Source organism: Macaca nemestrina, chromosome 1 (assembly GCF_043159975.1).
Source record: "Macaca nemestrina isolate mMacNem1 chromosome 1, mMacNem.hap1, whole genome shotgun sequence".
In the NCBI taxonomy this organism is placed as follows: Eukaryota; Metazoa; Chordata; class Mammalia; order Primates; family Cercopithecidae; genus Macaca; species Macaca nemestrina.
Genome location: NC_092125.1, coordinates 73,320,379 through 73,340,387, shown reverse-complemented (window position 1 = coordinate 73,340,387; position 20,009 = coordinate 73,320,379). Strand labels below are relative to the sequence as shown.

Sequence of the window (20,009 nt, the reverse complement as noted above, 5' to 3'; positions counted from 1 at the left end):
TAATTCCAAGAAAACTGAGTCCTTAATATGAGACATACAAATATGTGCTTCCTAAGTAAAGAATATGATGGCAAATGATTATAACACTGTGAAAAACTATAAAAATGTAGTAAAGGTAAATACGCCAGAAGAGGAAAAATTTTACCTGGGAAAGTCCCAAATTGTATTATACCTCTATATGAGGGAGCACCAGGTACTAAGCATGAAGCCTGGCTGACCTAGTAAGCATTCAAAACTACATGTGTGATGAAGAAAATTTCATTATTTAACCAAATATACTAAATTTCACTGATCAGAATTCCATGATGATGTATTTGGATGGTTAAATAAATTCATGCTCAGATGGAATATGTGTTTTCATAATATTAACCATGAGGATTTCTTAGAACATCTGGATTTTTGCCTAGAACTTTTGGATTTTATTAGAAAACTAGGTAATGTGAGGACACTGCTTTGTGAAACTATAAATTCTTCTCTGGCTTTTTCACTCTTTCACATTACCCTTACAAAATATTACCTCAGGTTTACGGAAAGGAGTATTTTTTTTCTTTGTTTCCTATTTAAAAAGAAAAAAAAAAATTCAGACAGGGTCTTGCTCTGTCACCCAGGCTAGACAGCAGTAGCGCAATAATAGTTCACTGCAACCTCGAATTCCTGGGCTTAACTAATTCTGAAAAGGAGTGTTTTTTAAGGACTTCACTGGGCAGCTCCTAAACAAGCTATGGAAATGAATTCACTGGCTTGTATGACCCCTTTAAGGTATAGACCCTAAGGGTTTATATTAAAGGAGCTACCAGCCTTGAAAAGGAATTTTTAATTGTGTTAGGTTGGGTAATTATTTCACTTTTCTCTAATTTTGAAGAATCACCACTTTATGGTTTTTGCTTTTTGTTTTTTTTGTTTGTTTTTTTAAGTCTTGGGCCTTTGTAAAAGAAGACAAGTTGTAAAAAAGCAAGCGTTCATACATTACCATATAATTAATAAGACTTCTTAGATTTTAATGAACAAAGAGAAAAGCTTATTTAGCTAGCAAGCATGACTTAACAACTTATCACCCCAGACTTCCAGTCAAATGAAAAATCAAATGACAAAAATTAGGAAACAGAACATAGGAAATCAACACTAATTCTCACATACAATTTTGCCATTAACTTTAACTTATCTCTACAAATTTGATTATACATCATTACTGATGATTTTAAAATCCCAGCAATTTGGGGGGCCAAGGCAGAAAGTTCGCTTGAGCCCAGGAGTTCAAGACCAGCATGGGCAACAAGGAGAGACGCCATCTCTACAAAAAATACACAAAATTAGCTTGGTATGGTGGCATGTGCTTGTGGTCCCAGCAACTTGGGAGGCTGAGGCAAGAGAATTTCTTGAGCCCAGAATGTCGAGGCTGCAGTGAGGCACAATCACGCCACTGTACTCCAGCCTGGGCTACAGAGTGAGACTCTGTCTCAGCAAATAAAAATAAAAAGATAAAATAAAATTAAGTAAATAACACTTTGCAAAATAATTTCCTTTCTCTCTTCTCACCTTTTAGGAAAAATTACTCTGCACTTGCTACTCTTAGCAACAGGGATCTGCTTACTCATATGACAAATAAAAGTGTCTACAGATTCTGTGACCTCCCAAGTCCTTTTTAGCCCCAGAACCCTGAGCACTGAGAGAGAACAGAAAGCGCCATCAGGAAGGAGCAGACAGATACCAATCACTAAGGCAACCAGTCACTAAAATACGTTCTCTACATAAATAAATATGAAGTTAAAATTTTCTGGGAGATCTCTTCCTGTAGAGAAAGTACTAAACACTGAATTCCTACATTCAGCCACATACAGAGAGACACCTGAGCACTGCCTGTTTATCTGCACCAGTGGTCTCTAAATGCCTTTGATTCATCACCCACAGTGATAAACGGCAAAGTACTGCACATTATTTATGAATTAGAAATGTATTATGCTCTACTATATTATATCATAAATATTATGATATTTAATAAGTAAAGAAGTAGTGAGATTTAGAAATACATAGAAATAGGAGTTTTCATATTTTCTTTTTTTTTCAAGATGGGGTCTTGCCCTGTTGCCCAGGATGGAGTGCAGTAGCATGTTCATAGCTCACTGCAGCCTCCTGAGATAACACAAGTGATCCTCCCACCTCAGCCTCCCAAATAGCTAGGATTACAGGTGCATGCCACTATGTGCACCAAATTTTAAAAAGTTTTTGTAGAGACAGGAGTCTCACTATGTTGCCCAGGTTGGTCTTGAACTTCTGGCCTGGTGATCTTCCTGCCTCGGCCTCTCAAGTGCTGCCATTTTGCCACCATACCCAGCCTAATCGTCATGTTCTCTTATTGCAGAAAAATCTACTTTTCTTGCTCATTCCTTGGGGGCAAGCACTATTTCAGAGTTCTGGTCTAAACCACCCCATCATCACTTGTTCTTAAGATGCTTCTAATAATTATACTAATGTTAAGAAATACAGATTTATTACAATTTGTATCCTAAACACTTATAAATCACTTTCCAAAATATACTTCTTTTCCTTTAATAACACCACAGTTTGAAGAATACATTCTTTAAGTTGCCTTCAGAAAAGTTCAATATAACAATGTAACCTAACCCTGATCCTCCTCAGAGCAAATTTTGCAGGTTTTGCAGACTGACATCAAATATTAAGTGTGCATTATGGAAGGGACATTTTTGTTTCCTTATGAGATTTATAGCCCAATAGAAAGATGAAGAGGTTCAAGCTAGAGCAATTCCTCTTGCTTTTCCCTGGCAAAATAGCAAAATTAAGTGAGAACACTGTCTTTAGTACATCTAATAGCAAGAGGGAAAGTTCTAAACAGTAAATAATTGATATTTCCCAGATGGGGAACTCAATAGCTAATTTTATAGTCATAAGGTACCCAGAAGCAAAGTCCAATTTTGTGTACTCTATTGGACTATATGTGGCAATTCTTTTCCAAGATCCTTTAAAAGAAATTCACAATTTCTGTTTTTTCCAAAGACTCTTGCAAAGGGCACACATCTGCTACCCAGCCGTTGCCACATCTGCCCCCCAATCCACATTCTCATTCCAAAAACACTCCCTGGACACAAGGACCTGGAGTGTAAAGATGACAGTACTAGCAACAGGGTATCATAGCTTCACAAAGACCAACACAGCCACAAAAATATTTAAGTTAAGGAGATAGTGATGAATCAGCAAAACTAGTGTCAATTTATCTTACTCAGCATCTGTCATATTAATCACACCAAATTCTTATGCTAATTATAAACAACGTATATTTCTACAAGTTTGTATTATTTCCTCTGTCAAATAAAAATAAAAGTTACAGATTTGAAGATGGGTAACAATATAATAAAAGCTAATAAAAATAAAGTTGTTTATTTGATTATTCTTACTGGCACACAGCTATCACTCTCCTATTCTATGATACTATGCCATGACTCTCTGAATTTTTCATTTTCTACAAAACCATAAAGAAAAATATTTTTTTTCCTAAACTGGTTTATACAATGGTCACAAATATAATATTGTTTAGGACTCTACCCACATTCATTTTTATTTATACTTTTTGTATTTTTTTGGTCTTAGATCTTTTGGGCTACATACTGAATTGACACTGTTAGTTGTTTAAAATAACATTGATACGGTTTGGGCTGTGTTTCCATCCAAATCTTATCTTGAAATATAGTTCCCATAATCCCTATGTGTCATGAGAGGGACCCTGTGGGAGGTAATTGAATCATAGGAGTAGTTTCCCCCATGCAATTCTCATGATAGTGAGTAAGTTCTCATGAAATCTAGTGGTTTTATAAGGGGTTTCCCCCTTCACCTGGTTCTCATTCTTCTTCTCCCTGTCACTATGTGAAGAAGGACATGTTTGCTTCCCCTTCTGCTATGATTGTAAGTTTCCTGAGGCCTCCCCAATCATACTGAACTATGAGTCTATTAAACCTCATTCCTTTATAAATTACCCAGTCTCGGCTATGTCTTTATTAACAGCGTGAGAATGGATTAATAATACAAACACATACAATATGATGTGAGCCCTGAAAATATAAAACCTGTCACATAATACCTATATATTCCACTGTTGCTATAAGGCCTTGTTAGTTACATTTAAAAAGTGATAAGACAGCCTAAGATTAATGCATCACAAGCATACGTTTTGTTATCATCACTATGTCTTACTTTCTCCGGTATTAACAAACTTTCCATTTCTACTTAAGCCAATTATACATCTTGAATAAGAGGTAGAAAAATGAATATTTCAGGACACAAGCTTATCTCATACGGAGTTAGAAATGTCTGAAATTCTCTTTTCCACATTCTGCTAATTATAAAACGAAAAGATCTTCAGCAGAGTGATGCACCCCCCTTTCCCAGCGTCCCCATCCAGAGAGGATGTACACTGGTACATCTACATTGTAGATGTCCTTGGTACATCTACAGTGCACAGAGAGGTGTACACTGTATTTTTGACCAAAAGCAAAGCTTTGTTCATGAAAGTGTCCCCATCTTCATCGATATTAGGGGATTTGCCTAGTTGAACCTTAATTAACAAATCAACAGAAACAGATAAATATTAGCCCTCTCTGAGATCTTACAGAACTTCAGAAAGTATTTTCTGTTCTAAAAATATTTAAGTAAGAAATTTGGGTCAAGGAAGAACAGTAAACAGCCAAAAAGTATAAAACTCTGTTAAAACTAAATTAGGCTAATGAGGTTATTCTGAGAATTTTAATAACACATTCCTACTCTAATTTTTACCATGTTTTTTAATACTTCAAACTGAATTGTTTAAGAGAATGGTTTCGATTTATGGTAGCTGGTAAAAATGATCCATAATAGATTAGTATATTTACTTTTGCCACCATTATTGTATTTTATTTAAAATTGGAGTTAGAACAGTAATAATAGTGAGAAATATAGTTGGGAAAGAGAGAACTGAATTAATAGGCACATAGGACCTTACAGATACAGCAATAAAGCAAATGGCAGTTGAAATAACATATATATTATAGAAGAGGAAAAGTTTTCTAAATGTGAGTACAAAAAGGTAGACATTTTAGGTCTACATGACCTACTTTAAGTTAAGTTACAAAATGCTGTCCTAAGATTGAAAATTAAGTGGGTAAATATCTTGGAGAAAAAAATGTTTTAAGTAGCCAAGAACTTCTTCTGAAGTTTGCAGCTGTTTTTAAAACTAAGGCAGAAAAGAGCCTAAGTAGAAAGGGCAAAGATAAGTTAAATCTGAATTCTTGTGCCACTAAAAATAATAATAATAAATTCATTTTTTCCCCAAGACAGAAAAAAATGATTAATGGCTTTTAGTGTGATTCAGCAACTTGAAAATAGCAAGATAGTGCATAAAGATCAACTCTGTAAGCTTTAATTCAAGAAGGAAAATGATAATTCACTGGAATCATGAAGGAAACCCAGAACCTGGGGAGGAGAACATGGGCAAACAGCCCCCATGACAGCATCTGGCTGATTAACATGAGTGACAGAGGCAGATTGCCTTCCTCTGTGACTCCCTTTTCCACTGGGATCCGACCAACTCAGGCCAAGGGAGAGAGGTTATTTCTCCCAAGCCCTGGAACTAACTTGGGGAGATCTTGGAAATGCAGTGAGGGAAAGACACTGGGAAAAGCTGCAACCATTTTCCCAGACCTGGAACAGACAGCAGGAGGCCATTTTTAATCTGGACAAATACAAAGTCAGCAATTCTGTGGTGACCTAGTAGCATGTCCACACAGGATTTTAGTCTTGGGCCAGAAACTGGAGTGCTTGCTCTGGAGTAGGGCAGGAGCTTCCACAGCCAAAACTGTGGAAAGTGCCTCAGCAGTAGGTGCTGGAATTGTGCTCTCCTCCAGCACAGGCCTGGGTAGGGTGGGGTGGGGAGAGCTGCTGCTGCTGCAGTTTCTCTTGGGCAAGGACACTTGTAGGCAGGGGCAGATTGGTGACATGGAACCAGTCTGTATGTGTCATTACTGAGTGCCCAGCATGCTCCCCTGAGACTTGGTGCAGTGGGCCCTTTCCACTGAAACCCCAGGAAGAACTCCATGCATTCAGAACACCCACTTGTCTGGCTCAGCAACCTAAGCTGCCTAACCCTTCCTGGACATAGATTGTTGTGCAGTAAACCCCTCTCTGTTCCAACTCTAGGCAGAGCTCCAGGCATTTGGAATACCTCCTCACCTGGATCAGCAGCCTGAATAACTCTGCCCTTCCTGTGCATAGATCATGGTGAAGTGGGGCCCTCTCTGCTCCACATCCAGGCAGATCTCCAGGCATTCAGAGCATCTGTTTGCCTGGTTCAGCAGCCTGAGTCATCCCATCGCTCCTTTGCAGAGATCTTGGTGCAGGGGGGCACTCTCTGCTGCATGCTCAAATCTCCAGGCATCTGGAGCAACTACTCTCTTGGATTAGGAGTTTAGATCTCCCCCATCCCTGGGTAGAGAACATGGGGTCAAGGAGTTCCCCAGCTCCAAGCTTAGGCACACTTCTGGACACTCAGTGGCCATGCACTGGATTCTCCCTCAGTGCTGTGCTTGTACCTGCCATCAAGGGACCTGTAAGCAAACCTGCCAAGCCCAGCCCTGCGTATCTTGGCCTTCCCTGGCCTGAGCAGAGAGCTCAAAACACTGAGCAATCCAAAAATCAGCCCATTGCCTTATGCAACAGAAAGATATTCTCATTAAACAAGGATTAAGTACATACCCAGCCTCACTGGCCACAGCTGGCTCTTACCCATAAGTGCCATCTACTGGCTTGTATGTTGAGAGCATAGCTCAAGATAAAACCTGCTGACAGAAGTACATAGGGCTATAGAAGCAAAGTCAAAATACCCTGCCCACCATTCTCTATAGTCACACCCTATATAAGAAGCAGGGGAGAGGAGGAAAGAAAAGAAGAACATAGTAATATTATAGGGGAAGAAAGAAAAATAAAAATATGCTATTCATATAAAAATGATTACAATCATTAGAACTGGCAGTGTCTCCAGATGAGAAAGAACCAGGGCAAGACTTCTGGCACCATGAAAAAAGTCTGAATATAGTGACACCATCAAAGGATCATAATAGCTAGCTAGTAATGACCCCTAACCAAAATGGAAACTCAGAAATGACAGATAAAGAATTCAAAGCATGGATTGCAAGGAAGCTTAACAAAAGCCAGTAGCAGTTGAAAATCAACACAAAGAAACTTCTAAAGCAATCCAGGAAGTGTAAGAGATAAACATTTTAAAATAAGTCAATCAGAGCTTCTGAAATTGAAAAACTCACTTAAGGAATTTCAAAATAAAATTGAAAGCTCTATCAACAGACTGGACCAATGAGAAGAAAGAATTTCAGAGCTTGAACTCTAATCTTTTGAACTAACGCAGTCAGACAAAAATAAAGAAAAAAAATTTTAAGAAGTAACGAAAGTCCTTCAGAAATACAAGATTATGTAAAGTGGCAAAATCTACAAATTATTGGCATTCCCAAGAGTGACAGAGATAAGGAAAACAACCTGGAAAACATATTTGAAGGAACAATTCGATAATATTTCCCTAATCTTTCTAGAGAGGTAGATACTCAGATATAAGAAATCCAGAGAACACCTGTGAGATACTATACAAAACAAACATCATCACCAGGGCATATAGTCACCAGACTGCCTGAGGTCAATGCTAAAGAAAAGATCTTAAAGGCAGCTACAAACAAAAGTCAAATCATATATAAAGAGAACACCATCAGACTAATAGTGGATTTCTCAGCACAAACCTGATAAGCCAGGAGATATTGGGGGCTTATTTTCAGTATTTTTAAAGAAATGAAATTTCAATCAATAATTTTATGTTCCACCAACCTAATCTTCAGAAGCAAAGAAGAAATAAAATATTTTTCCAGCTAAGCAAGCATTAAGGGAATTTGTTACCACTACATTAACCTCACAGGAGATACTTAAGGGAGTTCTAAACATGGAAAAAATAAATGATACCTGCTAACACAAAAACACACTTAAGTATATAGCACACAGAGCCTATAAAGCAACCACAAAGTAGAAACTACATAGCAACCAACTAACAACTTCACAATTGGATCAAAACCTAACATATCAATATTAACCTTGAATGTATATGGTCTAAATGCCCTCACTTAAAAGGCACAGACAAGTTGGAAACATAAATCAAGACCTATCCATCTACTGACTTCAAGAGACCCATCTCACAAATAAAGACATCCTTAGGTTCAAAGAAAGGGTTGAAGAAAGATCTATCACACAAACAGAACATGAAAAAGAGTAGAGGTCACTATTTTATATCAGATAAAACAGACTTTAAGCCAACAACAGTAAAACAATAAAAAAGGACATATTACATATGTCCACAAAAGTATTACATAATGATAAGTGGTTCGATTCAACAAGAAGACTTAACTATCCTAAATATTTATGCACCCAACATTAAACCACCCAGATTCATAAAACAGGTACTTCCAGACCTATTAAAAGACTCAGCTAGCCATATAAGAAGAGTAAGGGACCTTAACACTGCACTGACAGCATTATCATCAAGGCAGAAAACTAAGAAATTCTGGACTTAAATTCAGTACTTGACCAAATGGACCTAACGAACATCTACAGAATACTCCATCCATCAACCACAGAATATACATTTTTCTCATCTGCACACGCAACATATTTCAAGATCAACCATATGCTTAGCTATAAAGAAAATCTCAATAAATTAAAAAAAATTAAAAGCATACCAACCACACTCTCAGACTACAGTGGAATAACAGTCAATACCAAGAAACTTTCTCAAAACCACACAATTATACAGAAATTAAACAACTTGCTCCTGAATGAATGTTGAGTAAACAAGAAAATTAAACTAGAAATTTAAAAAATTCTTTGAGATAAATGAAAACAGAAACACCAATATAACAAAATCTCTGTGATACAGCAAAAGCAGTGTTAAGAGGCAAGTTTATATTGCCTAATGCCTACCTCAAAAAGTTAGAAAGATCTCAAATTAAAGATCTAACATCACACCTAAAGAAACTAGACAAACAAGAAGAAGCTAACTCCAAAGCTAGCAGAAGTGACTAAAATTAGAACAGAAAAAAAATAAAATAATAAAATCGAGCAAAACTGAAAGAAATTGAGACTCAAAAATCCATGCAAATAATAAACACAATCAAAAGTTGGTTATTTGAAAGGATAAGCAAGATCAATAGACAGCTAGCTAGATTAACAAAGTAAAAAAAGAGAGAAGATCCAAATAAGCACAATCAGAAATGGCAAAGGTGACATTACAACTGGTCCCACAGAAGTACAAAAGATTCTCAGAGACTATCAGGAACATTTCTATGCAAGCAAATTAAAAAATATAGAGGAAATAAATAAATTCCTCTAAACACACAATCTCCCAAGATTGAATCAGGAAGAAATTAAAACCCTGAACAGACCAATATTGACTTCCAAAATGGAATCGGTAATAAAAAAAATCTACCAACCAAAGGAATCCCTGGACTAGGTTAATTCACATTCAGATTCTACCAGATGTACAAAGAAGGGCTGGTACAAATCCTACTAAAACTATTTCCAAAAAATTGAAGAGGAGGGACTCCTCCCTAACTCATTCTATGAAGTGAGCATCGCTTTGATAACAAAATATGGCAAAAGACACAATAACAAGAAAAACCATAGACCATTATCCTTGATGAATGTAGATGCAAAAATCTTCAACAAACGGAGTCCAACAGCACATCAAATAGTTCACCATGATCAGGTAGACTTCATTTTAGAATGCAAGGTTGGCTCACCATACACAAATCAATAAATGTGATTCACCATATAAAAAGAATTAAAAACAAGAACCATATGATCATCTCAATAGATGTGGAAAAAGCTTTTAATAAAATATAACATCCCTTCCTGATAAAAATCCCCAAGAAATTAGGCATTGAAGAAACATATGTCAAAATAATAAGAGCCATCTATGGAAAACCCACAGTCAACAGTATACTGAATGGACAAAAGCTGGAAGCATTCCCCTTGAAAAGAGAAAGAAGGTAAGGATGCCCACTCTCACCACTCCTATTCAACATACACTGGGAGTCCATGCCAGAGCAATCAGGCAAACAAACAAACAAACAAACAAAAACCAAAAAAAACTCCCAAATAGGAAAAGGAGAAGTCAAACTATCTTTCTTCACTAACAATATGACTTGATACTTAGAAAACCTTAAAAATTTTGCCTAAAGGTTCCTGTAATAAACGAATTCAGTAACATCTGAGGATACAAAATCAATGTACAAAAATCAGTAGCATTTTTATACACCAGTAACATTCAATATCAGAGTCAAATTAAGGACACAATTACATTTATAATAGCCACACACACACACACACACACAACAAAAAACAGGAATACATCTAACCAAGGATGTGAAAGATCTCTACAAGAACCACATAACACTGCTTAAAGAAATCATAGGTAACACAAAAAATAGAGAAATATTCCATGTTCATGGATTGAAAGAATCAATATTCTTAAAAGGACATACTGTCCAAAGCAATCTATAGACTCAATGCTATTTCTATTAAGCTACCAATATCGTTTTTCAGAGAGCTATAAAAAGCCCTTCTAAAATTCATATAGAACCAAAAAGGAGCCTGAACGGTCAAAGTAATTCTAAGCAAAAAAAAAAAAAAAAGCTGGAGGCATCACATTACTCAACTTCAAACAATACTACAAGGGTACAGTAACCAAAACAGCATGGAACTGCTACAAAAACAAATATATAGGCCAGTGGAGCAGAATAGAGAACCTAGAAATAAAACTGCACACCTACAGTCATGTAATGTTTGACAAAGTCAATAAAAATTAGCAGTGAAGAAAGGATTCCCTATTCAATAAATGGTGCTGGGATAGCAGGCTAGCATATAAAGAAGGATGAAACTGGACCCCTAACTTTCACCATATAAAAAATTAACTCAAGATGGATTAAATATTTAAATGTAAGACCTCAAACTATGAGAATCTTAGAATAAAATCTAGGAAACACTACTCTGGACATCAGCCTTAGGAAAGAATTTGTGACTATGTCCTCAAAAGCAATTTCAACTAAAACAAAAATTGACAAATAGGACCTAATTAAACTAAAGTGTTTCTGCACAGCAAAAGAAACTATCAACAGAGTAAACAGACAACCTATAGAATTGGAGAAAATAATTATAACCTATGCATCTGATAAAGGTCTAACATCCAGAATCTTAAAGGAATTTAAACAAATAAACAGGCAAAAAACAATACGATTAAAAAGTGGGCAAAGCACTAAAAAGTGGGCAAAGGACATGAACAGACACTTCTCAAAAGAAGACATTCATGTGGCCAAGAAACATATGAAAAAAAACTCAATGTCAATGATCATTAGAGAAATGCAAATCAAAACCAGAATGAGATACCATCTCACACCAATCAGAATGGCTATTATTAAAATTATAAGAAACAACAGATGCTGGTGAGGCTGTGGAGAAATAAAAAGGCTTTTACACTGTTGGTGGAAATGTAAGTTAGTTCAACCATTGTAGAATACAGTGTGATGATTCTTCAAAGACCTAGAACCAGAAATACCACTGGACCCAGCAATCCCGTTACTGGGTATATACACAAAGGAATACAAATCATTCTATTATAAAGATACATGCACACGTACATTCATTGCAGCACTATTCACAATAGCAAAGACATGAAATCAACCCAAATGCCCACTGATGATAGACTAGATAAAGAAAACCTGGTACATATGTACCATGGAATACTATGAAGCCATAAAAATGGGATGATGTCTTTTACAGGGACATGGATGGAACTGGAAGCCATTATCCTCAGCAAACTAACACAAGAACAGAAAACCAAACACCACATATTCTCACTTATAAGTAGGAGCTGATCGATGAGAACACATGGGCACATTGGGAGAACAACACACACTGGGGTCTGTCAGGGGAGCAGGGGTGGGAAAGCAACAGGAAGAAGAGCTAATAGATGCTGGGCTTAAGAATAGCTAATAGATTCTGAGCAGCAAATCACCATGGCACACATTTACCTACATAACAAACCTTCACATCCTGCACATATACCCTTGAACTTAAAATAAAAGGTTAAAAAAAAAAAAAAGTGGGCAAAGGACATGAACAGACACTTCCCAAAAGAAGACATACAAGTTGCTAACAAACATACAAAAAAAAAATGCCCCACATCACTAATAATCAGAGAATTGAAAATCAAAACCACAATAAGATCTCATCACATACCAGTCAGAATAACTAATATTAAAAAGTAAAAAAATAATAATGCTGGTAAGGTTGTGGAGAAAAGGGAATGCTTATACACTGACAGTGGGAATGAAAATAGTTCAGCCTCTGTGGAAATCAGTTTGGAGACTTCTCAAAGAATTCAAAACAGGACCACCATTCAGCACAGCAATCCCATTACTGGCTATATATGCAAAGGAAAAGAAATCTTTCTAACAAAAAGTCACATACACACATATGTTTATCACAGCACTATTCACGACAGTCAAGGCATGGAATCAATCCAAGTGTCCATCAATGGTGGATTAGGTAAAGAAAATGTGGTATATACACACCATGGAATACTTCACAGTCATAAAGGAGAATAAAACCATGTCCTTTGCAGTGACATGGATGCAGCTGGAGACCATTATCCTAAGTGAATTAATGCAAGAACAGAAAACCAAATACCCTATGTTCTCACTTATAAGTGGGAGCTAAACAATGGCATGGACATAAAGATGGCAATAACAGACACTGGGGACCACTAGAGTGGGAAGGGAGGGAAGGGGGCAAGGGCTGAAAAACTAACTATTGGGTACTAAGCTCAGTACCTGGGTGATGGGATCAATCTTACCCCAAACCTCAACATCACACAATATACCCAGGTAACAAGCATGCACATATACCACTATATCTAAAATAAAAGTTGAAATTATTTGAGAAAAAAGTCAAAATATGTGCTAAACAAAACAAAAAAGAAATCGGAGGCAGATATTTGGTATCAAAAATTAGAGTGGAAATATAAAATTCTGAACAACCAGTGATTATATTCCCTTCATTAAATAAAAAATAAATACTTAACTCCACCTTTCTGTATACCCCCAGTGTCAAAGAGTCACTATTTGTCTTTGCCACTGAACTCCAAGATATGTTGAAGTCCTAAGCCCCAGTACCTCAGAATGTAATCTTATTTGAAAATAAGATTCTTAGGCCGGGCATAGTGGCTTGTGCCTGTAATCCCAGCACTTTCAGAGGCCAAGGCACCTAAGGTCAGGAGTTCAAGATCAGCCTGATCAACATGGTGAAACCCTGTCTCTCCTAAAAATACATAAATTAGCTGGGCCTGGTGGCACATGCCTGTAATCCCAGCTACTCAGGAGGCTGAGACAGGAGAATCACTCGAACCCACGAGACAGAGGTTGCAGTGAGCCAAGATCACGCCAGTGCACTCCAGCCTGGGTAACAGAGCAAGACTCTGTCTCAAAAATAAATAAATAAATAAATAAATAAATAAATAAATAATAGAAGGCTCTTGTAAATGTAATTAGGTAAGATGTGGTTATGTTATACTTGGGTAGGGTGGGCCTATAATATAATTTGACTGGTATGTTTATAAGCAGAAGGGAATTTGGCTGCAGAGACAGAGAGACACAAGAAGAAAAACATGTGTCGAAGGAGGTAGAGATGGGAGTGATACAGCTGCAAGCCAAGAATGGTCAAGGACTGATGGCCTCTACCAGAAATCAGGAAGAGGCTAAGAAAAATTCTACTGAGTCTCAGAGGGATCATGGCCCTGCTGGCACCTTGATTTTCAACTTTTGTGAGACAAGGAATTTGCTTTGTTTAAAGCCACCCACTTCATGGTACTTGGGTATGGCAGCCCTAGAAAACTCTTCCAGCCCTTGTGTTTTGTTACAAACCTAAGTGAAAAATCTATCTAATAAACCCCTGTTAGAAGATTAACATGGGTGCCAGGAAAAGCTTACCTGCAACGTAGTCACCAAATCCAATAGTTGTTAGAGTGATAACCACAAAATAAATGGCGTCCAGGGCACTCCAGCCTTCTATGTGTTTGAATATGATCGCAGGCAGAGCCACAAAGAGTACACAGCCAAACAGTATAAATATGATTGTTGAGATGATGCGAATCTTGGTCTGACTAACATTCCACTTCTAGGGATGAGACAGAAAGGGGTATGTGTGTGTGTGTGTATATATATATATACACACACATATGTGTATGGGGAGAGAGAGAGAGAAACAAAGAGAGACAGAGAGAAATTATTTGCATACCCGCAAAGTTAACCTATACACTATTATGAGCAAATTAGCAAGTAAGCATGTTATTTTATTTTCTTTTATACTTCTTTACATATGAAAATTAGGAATCATCAATAAATCAATCAATGCTAATAATGATGCTACTTTATCCTCACATAGCTTTACAACAGGTAAAATTCTTTTGAAAAGGCAAATTACATTTGCCCTGAGAATGCAATTTTAGATTTCCATCATTATTTGTTTACCTAAAATACTTTAGAAATATTTCTATTCTATAGTCATACATAAAACTGATTGCACGCCAAATACAATCCAGAACCATATAAAAATGGAGACACTGAAACAAGAATTAAGTATTTATAATTGTTCATTGATAAACATTAATTTCATAAAGTTTTTTTTTCTGTCACTTCCATCACTTTTTCCTATCATTAATTTAATTGATTATAGCATAATACTAACAGCTTAACCTCCACAGTTAGATTCCAACATGAACCAGGTGAATTGTTTCTCTGTTCTATGGTACTAAATTGTATAACTAACAAAGCTATATGATCAGCAAGTAAGGATAAGTCTTCAATATCCCTAGGCCATAGCTGTCATCAGAATACCCATTTTTTAAATCTCCTTCTCCAAAAAAAAAAAAAAAACAACTCAATAGTGTAATGTATTAAATGAGGTTGGTATATATAACAATTTATGTCCAGCTTTCTATTTGAGGTTAGTTACCATACATTTTAAGTCTGACTGAATCAGTCCTATTAACTGTAAAAAATATAGGTCACAAACTACACCATATGAAAATCACAGAATGTTAGAGCTTGAGAATTTTTAAAGACCTATGAAATCACAGAATGGAAAGGGTACATAGACATTCCTCTAGTCAACCATCCTCATCTTACATGTGAGAGTTAAATGAGTTCATGTTTATAAAGATTATAGAATAATGCTTGGTACCAAACACTGAACTATGATCACTGGAATGTCATCATCATAAGGGCATGGAATTTGTTTGTTTATGCACTGGTGTATATGCAACATAAAAAAATATTACCCAGCATCTATGAGGGACTCAACAATTTGTTGAATGAATGAATGAAGAATTCAACATTACCATGTTTATGTCGCCAATCTGCCCTCTTGATTAATATAAACAGAGAATTATTTTAAATAAAAGTATAATACAAAAAAGAATAAAACTCCAATTTTGGAATAACTATGTGTTATTCTACTTCAACACAATGTTGAACAAAATGTTTGAGATCTAACTTTGATCTTAAATCTGAAACATGACTAGTGCTAAAACTGGAGCTGTAATCCAAATTGAGAAAACAATACTCCATATTTTATTTCATCAGTAGAGTTAAATATAAATATTTTGTTGAACTTTGTGTGAAAGTATAAACATTACTAAACAATGAACAAAATTTATTTGCAATAGTGGTGCTAGAAGTACCAAATCCTTTATAATCCCACCCTCTAACAGGAACAGTTACTTTTTCCATAATTTTCTTCCAAGAACTCAAGCTTATAATCCTAAGAGTAGTAGTATTTTTCACTTAAAATTCTAACAAAAGCATTTTCATTTTTTTGTTGACTATAATACAACTTGAAGATCTCCATGTATACTACACCTTTGGTTCTACCAAATTACATTGTGTAGATACATTTCTATCAATGGCATTACTGAATTAAGTTATATGATCACCTTTATTATGTTTACTATTTAGACTACATCTTTCCCAAAGGGGCTTTATAAGGGTATCAAAACAAATTTTAAAATAATAAAGTATTGTCAGTCTTTTACTACTTATGTTAAAGTTAAATTTATATTGCCACCAACCCTCAGAATGATGCCTCCATATACCATTATTCAAGTTATACAGATAAGAAAATGTAGATTTGAAGGGATAATAACTAGTTTAAGAGAATACAGCTAGGAGACACTACATATGAAATTTAAATCTGGCTGGACACGGTGGCTCAAGCCTGTAATCCCAGCACTTTGGGAGACCAAGACGGGCAGATCATTTGAGGTCAGGAGTTCAAGACCAGCCTGGCAAACATAGTGAAACCCCACCTCTACCAAAAAACACAAAATTAGCCAGGCATCGTGACGGGTGCCTATAATTCCAGCTACTCAGGAGAATTGTTGAACCTGGGAGGTGGAGGCTGCAGTGAGCCAAGATTGCACCATTGCACCATTGAACTGCAGCCTGGGTGACAGAGCAAGACTCTGTCTCAAAAAAAAAAAAAAAAGTAAAAGAAATTTGAATCTAAGACTTTTGAATTTCTACTTTTTTCTGTTTATACCTTTGAGTTTTTCTCATGCATTACTTTATTCATTCAGATTAAGTATAAACATAATTAAAATACAGTGAGTTACATGCCAATAGAGATACATATAAATTGTTATGGAAACCCTAATAATTGAATCGCTAATTATATCTGAGGTGACAGAAAAGATGTATTTTTTTTAAAAAATCAAACAATAAATATATGTAGTTAAATATCTATCATACTCACAATAAACGTATCTTCCACTTTGGCAATTCCTTTTCCAAATATGGTGCCTAGTTGATCTCCAACTCCAGCCAAGAGAAAACCAAAGAGGGGAATTCCCAGTAAGGCATAGATGATACAGAATATTTTGCCGCCTTCTGTACGTGGTGAGATGTTTCCAAATCCTTTAAAAAAATTACATTGTTTATAAATGAATATAGTTGTTTAAAACATATGAACTCAAGATTGATTCAGAAACTCCCAAATATTGCATGATACCAATAATTGATTTTGACTAGTTAAGAATCCGTTTGTATTACATACTATTTTAATATGTTCTAATATAAGATATTCCAAGCAAATATTTCAAAAATATACAAAGTATAGTTAATATTCCAACTAAACTTTGAGATGATGAAAACTGAGGTGATAACACATGCAATAATGTTTTCATTGTTATTATTCACTATTTTTTCAAAATAATATTTTCATTAAACTTATTTCTTTTTTCTTTCTTTTTTTACTTTAAGTTCTGGGATACAATTGCAGAATGTGTAGGTTTGTTACCTAGGTATACGTGTGTGCCATGATGGTTTGCTGCACCTCTCAACCCATCATCTAGGTTTTAAGCCCTGCATACTCTTCCTCCCCTTCCCACCACCCCTGACTCATCCCAGTGTGTGTTGTTCCCCTCCCTGTGTCCATGTGTTCTCACTGTTCAATTCCCACTTATGAGCGAGAACATGTGGTGTTTGGTTTTCTGTTCCTGTGTTAGTTTGCTGAGGAAGATGGCTTCCAGCTTCATCAATGTCCCTGCGAAGGACATGATCTCATTCCTTTTTATGGCTGCATAGTATTCCATGGTGTATATGTACCACATTTTCTTTATCCAGTCTATCATTGATGGGGATTTGGGTTGGTTCCATGACTTTGATATTGTAAATAGTGCTGCAATAAATATATTTGTGCAAGTGTCTTTATAGTAGAATGATTTATAATCCTTTGGCTATATACCCAGTAATGGGACTGCTGGGTCAAATGGTATTTCTAGTTCTACATCCTTGAGGAATCACCACACTGTCTTCCACAATGGTTGAACTAATTTACATTTCCACCAGCAGTATAAAAATGTTCCTATTTCTCCACAACCTGTATTATTACTTTACTTTTTAATAATCGTCATTCTGACTAGCATGAGTTGGTATCTCATTGTGCTTCTGATTTGCATTTCTCTAACGATCAGTGATGTTGAGCTTTTTTCATATGTTTGTTGGCTGCATAAATGTCTTCTTTTGAGGAGTGTCTGTTCACATATTTTGCCCAGTTTTTGATGGTTTTTTTTTTCTTGTAAATGTGTTTAAGTTCCTTGTAGATTCTGGATATCAGACTTTTGTCAGATGGGTAGATTGCAAAAATTTTCTTCCATTCTGTAGGTTGCCTGTTCACTCTGATGATAGTTTCTTTTCCTGTGAAGAAGCTCTTTGGCTTGATTAGACCCCATTTGTCAGTGTTGGCTTTGGTTGCAACTGCTTTTGGCACATTAAACTTACTTCTATCTCTTTATTGCTGATAATCCTGTTGACTGTAAAGCTTTTGTTATCATTCAGAACACACTGAGAAGACTATATTGCCTCAATTCAAGAGTCTTCAGATATGCTTAAGTTATTTAAAGATGAAAGTTTAGTAGCAACTTTAAAATATTTTAATTAAAGTATTTACCAAAAAGTAATATCCAAAAATGTAAAATTATTAAACTTCTTTAAAGTTTTAAAGATCGTGAAGCCTTTCCAGTTTTGTGCAAGGATATCTACTTGTTACTATTCAAGTAGCTCAACTTCATTCACTTTTAAGAGCAGAAGAACCATCTACACATATATGCTTGGGTTAAAGAATGTACTTCTAGAAGTACATAGAGTCCTCTTTTCATCAGCAAACCTCTTACTGTCCTTCATATTAAATTAATTTGGAACTTTGATTTTAGTTATCTCTTACTCAAAAACGTGAGCAGATATTTTGGGATTTTTGTTGTTGTTGTTACTTTCCAGTTTAATGACTATTGTAGTCAAAGATTATGGGCTATGTGATTTTTACTTGTTGGAATCCATTGAGATTTTCCTTGTGGCTTTATTATGGTCAATTTTTGTATTTATTTAATTGTTATTTGAAAAGAATATGAATGTTGTATTTGTTTGATACCAAAAGAACATGGAGTGAGGGTGAGCTAATGTTTAGTCATTTTAACCCATATATTTTTCCCTATGATATTTCCATCTTTCTCTTCCTCCTACTCAGTCAATTCTGTGTTCGTTGCTAGTCAACTCATCTACTGAGGGATTTGTTTTTGATGTATCTAATGTTCAAGAACTTTGACTTTTTTTTCCATTAGCCTTTTCTTATGCCATGAAAATAATAATTATATTAATTTCTTTTTCAGTGTTGAACCATGTAGTAACTCAATTATTTGAGGGAAATCCTACACTTTCTTTACTTAGGACAATTTCTACGAGTAGTTAATTCCTGGTCATATCCTCATACTTGTAAACACAATACAATACTAGATTGGTTAGTATTTGTAGTCGAAATTTATTTTCTAGCCTCAGTGAGATTCATGATTGTTCTGGTGGTATATGGAAGATTCTGGGTCAAGGAGCCCTGGCTGAAGTAGTGCTGGTGAAGGAGGGGAGACTGGAGTCTGGACTTTCATGTAGGAGTGCATTGTACAGGATTTCTGGGGACAGGTTCTCCTAATTCTCAAAGCAGCCACCAGTGTACAGCCATCTTACTGTTTCTCAGGCCTGCTGCCTGCTCTGGGAATATCTGTAACACAGCTCTGTTTGGAAAATACAGCTTGATTCTGGAGGCAAAGACTGGAGGCAGCTACCAAAAAGTTAGGATTAGTAGTTCCACAGAACTTGAGTAATTTATAGGCTGACTGCCCTTGGACCCATTTCTGCTTTTAATTTTGGTGACTTTATGAAGTTCTCTTGGAAATTTTCATTTTTTGAATCCTCTGTTTTGCTTCTATGGGAGATGTGGGCTCCTCAACTCAAGAAGAGTTCATGGTCCCTCCTCATCTATACGATTCATAACATGCCCAAAACCACTCCTGTTGTGTCAGTCACAATATTTTTCCTGCT

The 20,009-nt window shown here is 36.0% G+C and overlaps 1 protein-coding gene across 4 annotated transcripts in view; it reads right to left on the bottom strand.

Annotated features, from left to right (window-relative positions):
* LOC105493522 (potassium two pore domain channel subfamily K member 2) overlaps window positions 1-20,009 on the bottom strand; it is a 235,399-nt gene that overhangs the window by 46,781 nt on the left and 168,609 nt on the right. For all 4 annotated transcript variants that reach the window (XM_011761223.3, XM_071080635.1, XM_011761222.3 and 1 more), the window contains exons 4-5: window positions 16,897-17,057; window positions 14,076-14,262 (exon numbers count right to left, since the gene is read on the bottom strand). In XM_011761223.3, coding sequence (XP_011759525.1) covers window positions 14,076-14,262; window positions 16,897-17,057 — 348 coding nt within the window. The remainder of the gene's footprint in view (window positions 1-14,075; window positions 14,263-16,896; window positions 17,058-20,009) is intronic.